The sequence below is a fragment of the Schistocerca nitens genome, chromosome 2 (genome assembly GCF_023898315.1).
Source record: "Schistocerca nitens isolate TAMUIC-IGC-003100 chromosome 2, iqSchNite1.1, whole genome shotgun sequence".
In the NCBI taxonomy this organism is placed as follows: Eukaryota; Metazoa; Arthropoda; class Insecta; order Orthoptera; family Acrididae; genus Schistocerca; species Schistocerca nitens.
The window spans coordinates 268,730,579-268,748,249 of record NC_064615.1 but is presented as its reverse complement, the minus strand read 5'-3'; the positions used below and the strand labels follow the sequence as shown (position 1 = coordinate 268,748,249).

General features: G+C 38.0%; 1 protein-coding gene across 1 annotated transcript in view; it reads right to left on the bottom strand.

Moving 5' to 3' along the window:
• Positions 1–17,671, bottom strand: part of LOC126236010 (ryanodine receptor) — a 702,826-nt gene that overhangs the window by 274,692 nt on the left and 410,463 nt on the right. Inside the window, exons 38-42 of the mRNA XM_049945018.1 lie at positions 10,710–10,907; positions 9,381–9,518; positions 7,286–7,438; positions 7,069–7,184; positions 451–614 (exon numbers count right to left, since the gene is read on the bottom strand). Of these exons, the coding sequence (XP_049800975.1) occupies positions 451–614; positions 7,069–7,184; positions 7,286–7,438; positions 9,381–9,518; positions 10,710–10,907 (769 nt within the window). The remainder of the gene's footprint in view (positions 1–450; positions 615–7,068; positions 7,185–7,285; positions 7,439–9,380; positions 9,519–10,709; positions 10,908–17,671) is intronic.

Genomic DNA, 17,671 nt, shown 5'->3' with positions numbered 1-17,671 from the left:
GCACTTCCTCAATTGTTCTTGTGCAAAAGTAATCTGACAGATTTGCAAAATTGTCATGTTTCCCACTATATCTAGCTCTGATTCAACTGTTTCAACATTTTATTAATTGAATCTAAAGATTTCAACAGCTAGGGATGATTGGCCCTCCAATGAGTGAAGAAAGATAATATCATCTCAGATAAAATGAAAATGTTACAGACCTACAGTAGAGTCATTAACTTAAGGTCTTCTTGGAAGAAAGCTGATGCACTCTAAACATTTCTAACTCTGATGTAAATATGCGAATTTTTTAATTGTTTGTACAGAATTCTGTCTATCCAAGTACGCTATTTCCTGTAGGAAAAAATGAGAGTGGATACTTTTTGAGGGCAGTACCATGTTCTGAAATTTGTTGCATGATACATACATGTTTTAAGAGTATTTATGCACCACATAAAATACATTACTTACTGTTTGCAGTTCTGCAACAAAATCGTGGCTGAAGGCAATGATTGATTCAACTCTGTGACGTAACTGGCTGTCACATAAGTGATGCAAAAGATAGCACATCTGTAGCTTGGCTCCTTCTGCCATTTTCATTTGAAGCAGTCCTTTCCTATGCTCATCCTTCCCCTCTGTTAACAAATATATTCCAATTTTAATTATTATACAATGATGATGAACTTCCAGACACTTCATTATATATGCAATGATAAATTAATACAGACAACACAGAAGCCCATTATTTTAGAATTTACTGTCAGCACTATTTAGACAAATCGGGAAGATCTTCAGCAGAAGTTATGCACAATAATAATAATAATAATAATAATAATAATAATAATAATGATAATACAATAACAAAATCATGGAATTCCCTGTACCATTAATCCTAACAATTTCTAATAATAACTGATATTACTGCTCCTAATAATAACATTAAATATTCACAGCCGGCCGCGGTGGTCTAGCGGTTCTGGCGCTGCAGTCCGGAACCGCGGGACTGCTACGGTCGCAGGTTCGAATCCTGCCTCGGCCATGGGTGTGTGTGATGTCCTTAGGTTAGTTAGGTTTAAGTAGTTCTAAGTTCTAGGGGACTTATGACCTAAGATGTTGAGTCCCATAGTGCTCAGAGCCATTTGAACCATTTTTTAAATATTCACAGGTGGATCTTGGGCTAAAAAAATTTAAACACTTGCTTCATCATGAAACTGTGAAAGACAGGAATTACAAAAGGAAACTGATGTGTGAATGTCATGGATTATGGATTATGAATGACACCAGCAGCAACAAAGGAGGCTTAAGGAGCAATAAACCAGCCTGTTATGAAAAGTGCTTTGACGCAGCAGCCTACTTTCATTCATTCATACATTACATTCATAGATTCCATGATGAACAAAAACCTTAATGGATGTGGAACATGTGGAAGTACATAGAATCTAAGTCTACACACATACCCTATGAACCAATGTGAAGTGCAAGGCAGAGGGTACTTAACATACTACCACATGTCTAGGTTTCTTCCTGTTCCAATGACGGAGAGGTGTAATGTCTCCATATGCACTGTAATTAATCTAATCTTGTCTTTATGGCAGATAGGGGACTGATGGATATCTCTAGATTCTTCACTTAACACTGGTTTTTAAAACATTTATAGAAGTCTTTTATGGGATAATTAGCATCCAGCTTCAAGTGCCTGTGAATTTAGGTGTTTTAGTTTTTCTGTGATGCTCTCCTGTGAGGCGAACAAATCTGTCATCATTCATACCGCCCTTCTTCGTCTACATTCAGAATCTTCTGTTAATACTATTTGAAGAAGTAATTCAATGAACCACTTCTGAAAGATACATTTGCAATTAAAGTTTTTTAATTGAATCCTAAACATCACCTGAGTGCTACCTTATTTAATTAGAAAACAGAGTAAAGGATGGGAGGGAACAAGTCTAATCAGGTATGAAGGGAGACAATGCAAAATGGAAGAGAGGAAATCGAGACTTCTCCATTTTTAACATAACTGGCTTTTTAATCTCACTTGTTGCCAGTATTTAAATACAGATTTACCTCTAATCCTGATGTACTGTATCTCTCCTGAAATGGCGTCCAAGATAACTCTCTTACTTGATCGCTGATGATTCAAACACTTCCCCATCCATTTCCTCTTTTGCAAGATGAAGGAATTTCTGGCCACCAAAAGCAAGGGTTTACGTAAATTTTAATTGCTACTGTGTCTGTTGCTCCTGGTAAGTAGAAATCCTTCCATCCATATTTCACTATTGCTCCAGTTTAGCGATCACATTTCTTTTAAGTATTAATTATAATAAAGTTTTCTTTTCTGTCACTTAAGAAGAAAATAACTGAAATGGGCAAAAATGGGGAAATAGTGGAGGTTGAATGTAGTGGAGACAGATAATTCAGAACCAAGATTAAGAATAAGAAAGGAGGCAAAGATAATGGATTGTGTCAGAGAGATCAAAGATAGTGTACAAGTAAGAACTATTACAACTTCAGTTCAGAAATGATATAAGGGATTGATATGTAACATTTACATGCCTAACAATTTCTGGAAGACAAAACCCAAATTTAGGAATTTTTTTCACTGTTATTTTTAAATGTTAGGCCTGAATCAAATTTGCTAGCTGAATCAATATTTGTTTTCCAAGCATCAGTTGTTTCATACAAATTATTTCTGCATATAGACAGAAAGATTTTGTCTTCATTTTGAAGTGATGGTACCAATACTTCTGTAATACTTTTAATAAGGAGATGGTATGAAACTATCTAGCAGATTAAAACAGTGTGCTGAACCGGGACCCACACCTGGACCTTTGCCTTTCATGGGCAAGTACTCCACTGACTGAGCTATCCAAGCACAATTCACAAGCTGCCCTCACAGCTTTACTTCTTCCAAACTTCTCGGAAGTTCTCCTACTTATCTTGCGGAACTTAGCCACAGCTACAGCCTAGCCTCAATTACATGCATTGTGGAAAATGTGTGAAGTGGTCATTGCTGGAATATTACTCTGCTTCAACATTTGGAGACTTGAAATGGCTAGAAAACTTCTGAAAAGCAAATGTTTTGTCAGCAGGCATTAATTGTGTGCGACAGCTTTTACCTCTAAACAAGGAAGTAAGTATAGAAGTTTACTAATTAGTCAGCTATGAAGAATATAGTGTTGTTTCCAACCAGTTCAATTTTTCTAATGCAGCAAACATACCATCATTTATGTATCACTAAACATCAAATTAAGATAAAATGTGCTTGCTTCTCCTCAATCAAATAAAGGAAATGAATACTTTCTCCTCTGGTGATTGCCCGGTCTTTTCCTTCATTAAAAATAAAACTGGTTCATCCACATTAAACAACATTTTTAAAAACAAATAGGGACCTGACGACCTTTTGTGCAAAAAAGAGAGAAAAAGTGCTTGCAACGGGACAATGAAGATCATCATGGGCTAGCAATGACCTGCATACTGTAACAGTGGAAGCCAATATTTTACACATATTGCTTTTTAAAACTAATGGTTAAGTAATATACACATCTGCCAATGGCCATCTTCTTTGGAATTGGGGTAATTACATTCTTTATGAAGTAAGAGGGTATACTACATGTCATATATATTGCATACCAGGTGGAATAGTTCTGTCATAGTTGGTTTTCCTAAGGCCCTCAGAATTCTGAGGTTATATCACCTACCTCAGGTGCCTTGTTTCATTTTAGGTCTTTTAGTGCTCTGTTGAATTTTAATCACAATATCATATCTCCAATCTCAACTTTGTCTACTTTCTCTTATCTTTCAATAATATTATGTTCAAGTTTGTTTCCTTTGTATAGCACTTCTACATAGCCCTTCCACCATTCAGACATTCCTTTTTTGTTTAGTAGTGGCTTGCCATTTGAGCTGCTTCTCCACATGTTTCTTTATCTTTCTTAACAGCAGCATCTCTCTTTGTCATAGTCGTACATGGTTTTACAGCCACTGAATAGGTTTCCAGTATATTGAGTGACCCCAAGTGCCATACTGATTATTCCATACCAAAATATCAAGGAATGGAAGACATTTAGGATATCATAATAAAGGAAGATATTGAAATTAGAGCCGGAAATGACCTCATAAACAGACACAGTAGCTGAGAAATTGAGATTGATATGAAGTTTGTTCAGCTACATAGTGATCCATACAGCTACTAGTTAGCATACAGATACCGTTACATCACATACACAGTCATGTTAAAGTTTAAAAGTTTTACTGAGATGCAACAGTAAAGACTCACTTTTCAAAAAGTTAGCACGGTATAAAAGTTACACTGAGCGTTAGAACAGAAAAGTTACATTTAGTATACCGAGTGACCCAATGTGCGATATTGATTCTTCTGTACCCACATATCAAGGAAAGGGAGACAGTCAGGATACCCTAACAAAGGTAGCTATTGAAATGATAGCCTTATAAACAGACATGGTGGCTACCATCTAAGTTTGGCTTGGGCACGATACGTTGTCAGTGCTCCCAGCAGAGAGACGTCTGTACAGCTTGCGAGGTGGAGGCTGACTGACCATGCTAGGACTAGGGTGCAGCCCTCCCTCTTCTCCCACTTGCCCTGAGCAAGGGGCTGGGATGTCATGCTTTGCTGCAGTGCCTACAAAAGGATAACTGAGATTCTGTCTTGATACATAGCCTGAAGATGATGGGAGTGATGTTCATTGAAACGATACAGAATTTCAATGAACTCATTTGGCTGGAAACTCCAGAGCTATATATTGCTACCCATCTATCTTGAATTCTGTTCTTTTGTCTTCTTTCTCCAAGCCACTGCCTAACACTCCCCCTTAAATTCAAAACAATCATGATTAGTTCATTTTATCCACATCTCATCTCTTTAATTTTCTACCTTTTTGAAATTTTAGTTCTATTCTTTAATGAATAAGCAATAAATTATGGACATAACCCACATCTGAGCCTGGAAATGTTTTGCAGTTTAAAATCTGGTTCCAGAATCTTGTTTTCTCATTGAATAATCCAAATGAAATCTTTCAGTTTACACAAAGTTTGATGGTAGTTCTCACAGTGGGGAGTGACATTTGCAACACATATAAGAGAATGCATTAAGTGTGGTCAGGTAGTGTCAGAAACTAAGTCTAGTGTTCTGTCTATTGAACAGAGCTGAAGCCTACAAAGTCTTATGAAATCACAGTGCTATTTTTCTTAAATGGGCCAAACTGCTTGTAGTTACAAGCTCGGAGGTCAAGCTGCCCTAAAATATATTTCTCAATAATGTATTATAGAATTTAAATTACCAGGATGCATTTTGAATATTTCCCACATGAATAATGGCAGTCAACACTTTTGGAATTGTTGATATCAAGTGATGTTTTTCAGACAGGTAGTAGTAGTCTTAAGGCTGCACCTTGAGATGACAATTAGTTCCATGTATCAGAGATCTGAAGCATCAGTTTTATGGAGTACAGCTCTTAGGGGCCTCCTGAAGGATCAGCTAGCAGAGCGTAAGGGGTGTCTTACCAACTTCCATGCGATTTTCATGTTCTGCTGCTTCAGTAAAAAGGGAATGAACAGAGTGGCTGAAACTCTGATATTGAATCCCTGTCTCTATCTATCTCTACTAAATTTTGATACCTCGTTAATCGACATTCAGTATTAATGTTTTTTATTGCATTTTAGATAGTTTTTTGTCTCTGACATTTACAATTCTATCCTTTACAGGAATAATTTTGTATATGTCCCGCCAGAGTGCACTAGAATGCAGTTACATACTGTAAGTGTCACCATCCAGAGAGAGTACCACGAATGAACAGAGAAAATATGTGCATGAAAAATGTTCCATTGCCATGATTAGCAAGTTTCTTTCGGTGAGTGTCTTCTGCCTGAGTGTCAGTGGATAAATATTCTACCTACAGATCTTATCTTGGAGTTAGCTTTTGATGTTATTTAGTAGTTGATTATGACAAAGTAAGGGAGATACAGTATGCAAAACTTTGGCTAGAGTGTGATACTAGCTCCCCTCCCTTTCCTGAAATCTTAGTTGTGGCAAAAGACTATCCGTAGTGTAGCCCAACGTGTAGATTAGTTCCAATCAGTAAATGTCACAGCCTTCCCCAGTATGGAAACCATGAGCCTCACCTCCAACTGAATATTTGGATGTCCAACTGAGTATATGGATACCCAAAAGGAAGAAATGCACTGTATATAGCAGTACACATTGTAATCTTACCTCTGATAGAACATCTGGTAATTTATTTTCTGAGGTGCTGGCAGCAACCAGCAAAGCTAGGGTCGATGCCGCCTCACGCCATGCAGACAGCTTGACTTAGGTAGGACCTGTGATTTCTTTTTCTTCACGAAAATTAGAGTTATAATCCATGGAATCAATTTTTTGTCATTAGATGAAGCAGTGGAACATTTCTGAAGTGACTCATAAAGAGGGGTATTATTGCTTTAAGGACTGGTTTCATGAAATTCAAAAATATATTGATGTTAAAAGGGAATATTTTGATAAAATCATTTAAATTTTTTAAGACTAGTCCTTGTTTAATTTTCTAAAAATTTTCAATTTCACCCTTGTATTGAGAACCACATCAAATATTCATGATGTATTTGTAATCTAATAAACTATGAGAGGAGTTAAGTACTGGCCAGGAATTCCCACTCATAATCACTCAGAAATAAGTGTAATAAAACTCTTTCAAATTTAGGAACTACTTGCAATGGACATTACAGATTACAACTATAAATTAACTGATGTATTTGACATTATAGGAAAGATAGCAAGCATGATCCATGGTCCATGCAACATGCAGACAACTACCAAACTGATTGGCACAGTAATCATAACTGAAAGTAACATTTAAATGCACACAACAAGAAACAACAGCAAAATGTTTTGGCTAAGTAAGAGGCTAATCTTCAGTTATAAAATAATTTCCTTGCAACAGTGGACAAACTTTCACGTAAGTAGGACATTCAAAAGTCTTCAGATGTGTTAGTAGTTCACATTTTTTCTAGGCGAGAGTTAAACTGTGACAATTTTCTGCTAACTGAGCACAGAAGAAAACTAATGCTATTAACTGCATTTACCTTTGTCAAATGAACTGTCCCAAGTTTCTGGATCAATCATAATTAGTAGTTTCCCCACATCCTCATCAGTGAGCAATCCAACTAGTAGCAGGCGATCCACTAGTTTCAGTAATGGCCTAAAGAGAACATGGAAAAAGTAATACACAGAAAGAAGCCAGAGAAAACAAATTAACTTTTCAAAAATTAAAAAAGGTTAGCTTAATCAGTTTCTACTCACAAGAACAAATTTTCATTGCTGCCTCCAATTGGATCCCTGTTATGTACTTGGTTTACTTGAACAGCTTCATCCAACGCAGCCATGATATAATCCTTAACAGCATCAAGTGGGAAATCTGGGCTATACAAGTTCCTGATGTTTTCAATTGTTTCACTAGAAAGTAATATTAACAAATAAGCAACCATATTTTCAAAAAAGTGAACTATTTTGCATGTACTGCAGGTAGTTTCAATTCAGAAGAGCACATAGACATAAAAAATTAGGAAGATAATGTTCATCCATTTATGTAGGTACAAACAAATTTTCAAAATAGTAGTTTACTACCTTATGCTGACATTTCCTTTTGTGTGAATGTTCTGTGGGTTTTCAAACAATGGAAAATCTTGGATAGAATAACAACAATATTATGAAAAGGGTAGAGAGCTACTCATCATAAAAAGGAAACACTGACTTGCACAATCACAATAAAATGACTGCTACACAGTTTAGCTTCAGGCCAAAAGGCCTTCTTCTGAAGTAGAAATCACACACACACACACATTCCCACAAGCACAATTCACACACACACACACACACACACACACACACACACACACACGACCACTGTCTCTGTCCATTGCAGCTGGACTGGCCGCAGTACCCATAGACAATGGACGTGTGTGTGAAAGTTGTGTTTGTGTGAATGTGTGTATGCTTTCTACTTCAGAAGAAGACTTTTTGACTCAAAGCTAAAATGTAAAGCAGTCTTTTAGTTGTGCCTGTCTGTGACTCTACGTCTCCTCTAAATGGGGAGTATCAATCTCTACTTTTCATAACATTGTTATGTGAGTTTTTACGTTTTTAAACAATTTTGCAAAGATTCTACTGAAATTTAATATTTACGTTCTATACAACTTCTTTTTGATTTCACAAAACAGATGAGCAGTAGTTTTGAAGCACACACAGGTTTTCAGTATATAGTTATTTTATGAAATCTGATATATTTCCCTCAAAATACAAGGGTTGGAACTTAAACAGTGGCAACTATTTATTCACAACCGATACAAAAGAGTTATATGTTTTCACTTCTTACTGTCCTTCAAAGTAGTCACCAGCATTGTGTAGAACTCGTTGCCAGTGATGTGGAAGGCGTAGTATACCGTTAGCAGAGCCTGTTCTGTTGATGGTGCAAATGGAGCAGTCTACTGCCTGCCGAATCTCTGGAACAGTTCTGAATCGAATGCCACAAAGTGCTTCCTTCATCTTTGGAATCAAGTGAAAGACACAAGGACTTAAGTCCATGGAGTATGGTGGATGGTACAGTACTTCCCAGTCCCATTGACCGAACACAGCAGCCACAGCTTGCGTTGTAGGTACCTGCACATTGTCATGCAAAATGATGGGTGGGTTGCGCAGAAAGTGTCGCCTCTTCTTTCGCAAAGCTGGTCACAGGTGATGCTCCAAAAACGAACAGTAATACCATGCATTGACTGTCTGCCATGGAGGAGCGTAATGTGTTAGGATAACACCACCATAGTCATACACGAGAATAACCATAACTTTAGACCACTCTAATCTAATCTAATCTAATCTAATCTCCATTCGCACCATCAACAGAACAGGCTCTGCTAATGGTTTACTATGCCTTCCACATCGCTGGCAGTGGGTTCTACACAATGCTGGTGGCTACTTTTAAGAACAGTAACAGGTGCAAACATGTAACTCTTTTGTATCAGTTGTGAATAAATAGTTGCCACTACTTAAGTTCCAACCCTCATATGTATTAGACCAACCATACAATGAAGGCTTTCATGACCGGATGTTTCAGCTGCCAAGAATTCTTCCGGGTTGTATGGCTGTGGTCCATGGAACTCTTCTATCCCTGACGTTTCGTCCAAAGCTCTGAAGATGTCCAACATAGCTTTGGACGAAATGTCAGGGATAGAAGAGTTCCATGGACCACGGCCACACAACCCAGAAGAATTCTCGGAATTAGACCAATGTTTTAACATATGTATGTACGGTAGCTACTTGTGTGTAGATTATCTTACAAACAAAATGTTTCATTTGATCTTTATTTGATTATAAGATATTAATAAAACAGTGTGATACATACGCTATATCAGTCATTTTCATCTGAGGTCTAACTGATTCTGTTTTTAGAGACCTAAGGCTGTGTCTCATATCAGGATTCTCATATAATTCTTTCAGTTCTTGACCAAGTGGAATTATGTACTCATTCTTACATGCCTCCCTGTAAGAAAGTACACAAGAAGGAGATGTAATTTTTTACTTATTACTAACATTGGTTCAAGGGGTAGTAAAGTCAAACATATTATAAGCTGAAGAAACCTTTATCATTTCACTTTTCTGTGTCTCCCTTGCAGCCAGACAAACAGGCATTCACATTAACTCATAAACAACACAGTAATTAATAACATTAATAATAGGTGTAAAGTGCAACATATCATCTGTTGAAAACAAGCAACTGTCATAAGTAGATGTTCATCTTCTCTCACTGCTGTTATTAATACCCATTTAGACTGGTTTTGGTGACAGTGTATTGATACCAACAAAAACATCAATGACTGAATTTATCTTTATCAGTAAACAATGAAAAGCTGAAAATCCAACAGAAAACAGTGCTACCAAAGAACACAGTTCAAAAGGTGTGTAGAGGAGGATTTGGTAGAACTTTCAAATCTGCACACAATGAATGCTCAGTTTTCTGCCTAACAATCTAATGATAACTAAAATATTTTTATTTCATAGGAATAAAACTCCCTTTTGGGAGCTAAAGAAAGAGAAGGCTCTTTGATCTTTATGGCACACTGTTTTGTAATAGACATTTTTATTTTTTTTCATTATCCACATAGGTAGTAGAAAAGCATTATATGTAAATATGAGCTCAATAAAGACAACTTCAATAAATATGGATATAAACTAAAAGAGAGGCCTTGAACAATAAAGATGCATAACACGAGAACACCAAATGTTGTTGAGAGTTTAATGTCATCAGTTCACTACTTTCTTGACCCTATCTTCCTCTATGATTCACAATGATCTGCTGATGGTCTTAAGTCGTACCGTTTCTTCAATTTTCTTTCACCTCCCAAATAAGAATGCCATGACTCTGAAATAACATAATTCAGGGCTGAATTCTTCATGGCACTTCACTTTACTTCTTGATTCATAAGCTGGACAATTACAACTTTTTCTTTATTTCTATATGAAGTTCCTACTTTCTCAGTTCCTCATAAAATGTTACTAAAGATGAACTAATTTTTTTTAATTTTTTTCCAAAATTTTAGTTCATAACAGCTTTAGAGACCGATGAGTACTTTACACAATGGTTGAAATGCACCAGACCAATATGCACAAAATGAGAGAATGTAGCAAAACAGAAGACTTAAGTTTTACTCTAGCCACTGCAGCAGACACTTACATTGTTGTTGCATGTGATTCCAGGTGAAGTGCTATAAGCAAGTCATAAAATCCCTGTCGTAGTGGACCAGACATGTACTCTGAGCGAATAGCATACAGCAACTGTTTCTGATCCACATGTTGGCACAGGGCGTGAGCTGCACGGTAGTTTGACTGGTAGCACAATGCAGCGTACAAAGTTAAGGTGTGAGCATGGAAACTGTTAAATAAACAGAATTCATTAGCAAGGCAATTAACAATCACCACAAAAACATTTTCCTTACAATAATTTCCTCAACTGAGCATATGATGGGTGTATCTATCTATATCTACATGCATACACTGCAAACATGTGAAGTGTATGGCAAAGGGTACTTAGCACAGAACCATATATTAAAGTTTCTTCGTGTTATCATCGCTTATAGAGTGTAGAAAGAATGACTGCTTAAATGTCTCTGCGCTTGCTGTAACTAGTCCATTTTGTCTTCATGGTTCCAACAGAAGCAAAAACCTCTACATTCTTCACTTAATAGTGAATTTGGAATTTAATAGGTAGGATATCATGAGATAATTTGCTTCTATCTTCAAGAGCTTCCCAATTCAGGTTTTTTCAATTCAATTTTTCCATTATGCTCTCAGATGATTGCAACAGGCATGTGATCATTCGTGCTGTCCTGCTTTGTTCACATTCAATATCATTTGTTAGTCCTATTTGGTATGGGTTCCACACATGTGAGTAATATTCTAAGATGGGATGCACAAGTGATTTATAAGCAGTCTTCTTTGGAGACTGACTACATTTTCTCAGTATCCTGCCACCTGCCTTAAATACACGTATGACTGAGCCTATGTCATCATTCCATTTCATTTCCTTACAAAATGATACTCTCAGTTATTTGTATGAGTTTACTGATTTTAATTAAGAATAACTGATATTGCACTCATAGGATATTAAATTTTGTTTTGTTTTGTGAAATGCATAGCTTTACATACCTGTGCATTTGAAACATGTTACCACTGTTTTGCACTATTTTGAAATCTTACCAATATCTGACTGAATGTTTATAGAGTTTTGTGGACAGTAATTGCATCATCTGCAAAAAGTCTGATGTTACTGTTAATTTTGTACACAAGGTCATTAATGTACAACATGAACTGCAAGGTCTCAACATACTTCCCTGGAGCTCGCCTGAAATTACTTCTATTTCTGTCGATGACACTCCATCCGAGATAACATGCTGCATCCTCCTTACCAAGAAATCTCAATGCAGTTACAAATTTTGTTTAATACCTCACATATTCATACTTTTGTTAATAAACATTGGTGTGGTACTGGGTCAAATACTTTTCAGAAGTCAAGAAATACATCACCTGACTGCCTGATCCATTGCTTTCAGGGTGCCATGATCCATTCTGCTTGGCATGGAGGAGGTCATTCTGTTTGAGATACCTCATTATGTTTGAGTTCAGAATATGTTCTAAGATTTTATAACAAATCAATGTCCATGATATTGGACAATAGTTTTGTGGATCACTTCTACTATCCTTCCTGTAGATGGGTGTGATCTGTTCTTTCTTCCAGCTACAGGCCACAATCTTTTGTTCGAGGGCTCTACAGTAGATTACTGTTAGAAGAGGGGCCAACTCAGCTGCAAATTCAGTGTAGAATCTAGAAGGGATTCTGTCAGGCCCTGGAACTTTGTTCAATTTTCACAATTTCAGCTGTTTCTCAACACCACTGACACTAATACATATTTCATTCATCTTTTCAGTGGTACGAGGATTAAATTGGGGCAACTGAAAACAGAACTAAGCATTTCAACTTTTAGTTTGCTATCCTCAAATCGGTTTGGAAGGTGGCAACTGCTGAAACGTAGGTACTGTTGGTGGTTGGTGAGGTTAATGAGGACAGAGATGTGGATGGAGCCAACAGAGAGGAGGTAGTCAACATTGTGCATAAACTTGTTGGCATAGGAGGGTACTTTGCAGGTGCCCATGGCTGTGCAACAGATTTGTTGGTATTCTTCTTTTTCTTTTTTTTTTGTTGGGTCATCAGTCTTCTGATTGGTTTGATGCGGCCTGCCACAAATTCCTCTCCTGTCCCAACCTCTTCAACTGAGAGTAGCACTTTCAACTTACGTCCTCAATTATTTGCTGGATGTATTCCAGTCTCTGTCTTCCTCTACAGCTCCCTCTAGTACCAAAGTGAATAGTCATTTTGTTGCCACTTTCCCCAATGATGTTAGAAATTCTGATGGAATGTTATTTGTCCCTTCTGCCTAATTTGATCTTATGTCCTCCAAAGCACTTTAAAATTCTGATTCTAATACAGTTCACTTATCTCTTCTAAATTGACTCCTGTTTCTTCTTCTATCACATCAGACAAATGCCCTCCTCACAGACGTTTTCAATGTGTTCTTTCCACCTATCTGCTCTCTCCTCTCCATTTAGCAGTGGAATCCCTGTCGCACTCTTAATATTACCACCCTTGCTTTTAATGTCACCTAAGATTGTTTTGACTTTCCTGTACGCTGAGTCTGCCCTTCCGACAATAATTTTTTTTTTCCCCTTCTGATTTTTTCACATTTTTCATGCAGTCATTTCGTCTTAGCTCCCCCTGCACTTCCTATTTATTTCATTCCTCAGCGACTTGTATTTCTGTATTCCTGAATTTCCCAGAACATTTTTGTACTTACTGGTTTCATCCATCAACTGAAGTATTTCTTGTGTTACTCATGGTTTCTTCAGAGTTACCTTCTTTGTACTAATATTTTTCTTTCCAGCTTCTCTGATGGCCCTTGTTAGAGATGTCCATTCCTCTTCAGCTGTACTTCCTTCTGAGCTATTCCTTATTGCTGCATATAAAGCCTTAGAGAATTTCAAGCATACCTTGTCATTCCTTAGTACTTCTGTATCCTACTTTTTTGCATATTGACTCTTCATGACTAATGTCTTGAACTTCAGTCTACTCTCCATGGCTACTATATTGTGATCTGAGTCTATATCTGCTCCTGGGTATGTCTTACAGTCCAGTATCTGATTTTGGAACCTGTGTCTGACCATGATGTAATCCAACTGAAATATTCCTGTCCACCTGGTATTTTCCAAGTACTGGTATATCTCCTCCTCTTGTGATTCTCAAACAGAGTATTCGCTATTACTAGCTGAAATTTGTTACAAAACTCGATTAATCTTTCTTCTCTCTCATTCCTTGTCCCAAGCCAGTATTCTCCTGTAACCTTTTCTTCTATTCCTTCCTCTACAACCACATTCCAGTCCCCCATGACTATTAAGTTTTCATCTCCCTTTACATACTGTATTACCCTTTCAGTATCCTCATATACTTTCTCTACCTCTTCATCTTCAGCTTACAACGTCGGCATGTATACCTGAACTATTGTTGTTGGTGTTGGTTTGCTGTCAATTCTGATAAGAACAACCCTAACACTGAACTGTTCACAGTAACACATTCTCTGCCCTACCTTCTTATTTATATTGATTCCTACTCCTGTTACACCATTTTCTGCTGTTGTTGATATTACCCTATACTTATCTGACCATAAATCCTTGTCTTCCTTCCATTTCACTTCACTGACCCCTACTGTATCTAGACTGAACTTTTATGTTTCCCTTTTCAGATTTTCTAGTTTCCCTACCACTTTCAAGCTTCTGACATTCCACACCCCAACTCGTAGAACTTTCTTCACTGATTATTCAGTCTTTTACTCATGGTCACTCCCCCTTGGCAGTCCATTCCTGGAGAACTGAATGTGGGACTGTTCTGGAATCTTTTGCCAATGGAGAGATCATCATGACACTTTTTCAATTACAGGCAACTTGTCCTGTGGATACAAGTTATGTGTCTTTAATGCAGTGGTTTCCATTGCCTTGTGCATCCTCACACTGTTGATCATTGCTGATTCTTCTGCCCTTACGGGCAGTTTCCCACCCCTATGAGAAGAGAGTGTCCTGAACCTCTGCCTAGTCCTCTGTCCTCTTTGATAGGGGCGTTGGCAGAATGGGGTAACTTCTTATGTCAGAAGTCTTTGGCCGCCAGTGCTGATTATTAATAAAAATTTAAGGAGTGATGGGATTCAAACCTGAGACCAAAGATGTTTTGATTACTAATCAAAGAAGCTATGCCTTTTTTTATCTCATTTTGTTCGTTATTGTTCGTTGCATTTGGTCGGAGCAGACATCCCATGACACCTGTTCAAGTTCATCGTTGATCTGTTCACTCGGTTTTTTCATTATAGAGGGCAGCTAACCCTCTGACCGAACACACTGAGCTACTGTGCCGGCTTTCGCTACCACTGACCATGGGTTTATTTGGTATAACTTCCCTTTAAAGGATTAGCTGCGTGCTAGGATAAAAGAAGTAAGGCATGAGGAGTAAGGTGGTGGGTTCGGAGACTGAAGGGCATTAGGAGAGGAAGTGTTCAACAGTGTCAAGACCATGGGCATGGGGGATGTTGGCGTATGGGGAGGTGGCATCAGCAGTGATAACTAGGGATGCAGGAGGTAAAGAATTGGAGTTGGTGGAGAGTCAATGAAGGAAGTGGTTGGTATCTTTGACACTGGAGGCTTGATTTTGGGCACCTAGTTGGAAGTGTTGGTCCATGAGGTCTAAAATGTTTTCAGTGGTGCCACAATAACCAGCTATAATTGGGCATTCAGAACTGTTCGGCTTGTGGATTTTGGGGAGCATGTAGAGTCCGCTGCCAATAGTATCCCAGCCTCAGCCTTCTGTAACCTACTGTCCCCACACTGTCCACCACCTCTGTCCTATCACCTCCTCTCAAATCACATCTTCTTACCCTCATTGTGAGGCAATCCTTGCCAATGCACCCACGTGTCTCTTCCCCTCTCTGCTTCTCGCTTTTTCCACTTCCCATTTCCCTCCTCCCTCCTCCCCCTTAGCCTCCCGACACTGGACTTTGCAGGCTTGTCCTGCCACCTTCTAGTCCTTGCAAGCTCCACCAGACAGTCCCCCCCCCCCTCCCAATCCATACCCTGCTACCCCTCCCACTTCCTCGCCAGACTCAGGATTGCTGCTTGTGTTCAACGCAATAACTGCAGTATGGCCAAAGCAGCCAGAGATAGTGGTCATGTGTGCATCAGGTTTGCCTGCTAGCGTGCATCTGTCTGTGTGTATGTTATCCTTTCTTGTCTGAGGATGTCTTTCTGTTGTGCGTGTCCGCAACTCAACGTCTCATCTTTATGGTGAGTAGCAGTCTATTCTTTTCATTATTGTTAATATTAGTATCTATATCATTCATATTTCACCAACTGTGACATGGTTGCATTTGCTGCGGTGTTAGAAGTAAACTGGAGCTGAACTTCTGTATCTTCCTTAATGAAGGAACATTGGAAAACAAAATTCATTATTTCTGCTTTTGCTTTGCAACCCTCAATTTCAGTCCCTATATCATCCATGACTATGTGGACAGTAATGTACTCTGTTTCCACTGCCATCCTTTATGTATGACCTGAATTTCACTGGGTGTTGTGAGAGATCTTTAAATATGATTCTACTATGGTAATCACTGAAGGCTTCATAGGCTGCCCTCTTGACAGCCAAATGCATTTCCTACAAAATCTCTCTATCTACAACCCTACGCTTTATTTTACACCTATTTTGCAGTACTTGCTTATTTCTTTAGAAGTTTCTTTAAAGTGGCTGTATTCCTTGGAAGGTCTCTCCTATCATGAATTGTTCTACTAGGAACATACCAGATGGTTATAATTAAAGTGAAGCAACACACAGAAGCTCAGTGTTGGCTGTAATTATCATATGGCAGCAAAACTTGGTAGATATGCTAATGTGTTAATGCAGGACTGATTCAAACTGGGAAAAAATTAATTCCCATTTTGACCACCAGGTGCAAATCTGGTGATGTACATCTACATATATACGTACATCTACTCTCTGCAAAACACCAAAGAGGTGCATGTCAGATGGTAAATCCCACTGTACCAGTTAATAGTTTCTTCCCATTCCATTCACATATAGGGCACGGGAAGAATGATTGATTGAATGCCTCTGTGTTTGCAGTAATTATTCTAATCTTATCCTCAAGATTAATGTGTGAGTGATACGTGTTGGATTCCAATATATTCCTAGAATCTTTATTTAAAGCCTGTTCTTGAAACTCTGTTAATAGATTTTCTTGGCATAGTTTATGTCTAACTTCAAGAGCCTTCCAGTTCAGTTCCTTCAGTATCTCTGTGTCACTCCCATGGATCAAACAACTTCAGTGTCTCTGTGTCACTCCCATGGATCGAACAAACCTGTTGCCATTTGTGCTGCCCTTCTCTGTAATGTTCAGTATCCAATTAGTCCTATTTGGCATGGGTCCCACACACCTCAGCAATATCCTAGAATGGGTCGCATGAATGATTTGTAAGCAATCTCTTTTGTAGACTGGTTGCAATTCCCCAGTAATCTACCAATAAACTGTAGTCTATTACCTGCTTTACCCATGAATAAGCCTATGTGATAATTCCATTTCATATCCCTACAAAGTCTTACACCCACATGTTTATATGAGTGGGCCAATTCCAACAGTGACCCATTGATATTATAGTCATAGGATACTATGTTTTTTTGTTTTGTGAAGTGCGCAATTTTACACTTCTGAACATTTAAAGCAAGATGGCAACCTTTGTACCACTTTGAAATCTTATCGAGATCTGACTGAATATTTATGCAGCTTGTTGCAGATAGTACTTGATTATAGATAAGCATCTCATCTGCAAAAAGTATGATGTTACTATTAATACTGTCTGCATGGTCATTAATATACAACATGAACAGCAAGGGTCCCAACACACGTTCCTGGAGAACATCCGAAGTTGCTTCTGTATTTGATGATGACTCTCCATCTAAGGTAACATGCTGCATCCTCCCTACAAAAAAGTCCTCAATCCAGTCACAAATTTCACTTGATACCCCATATGATTGTACTTTTGATAATAATCATA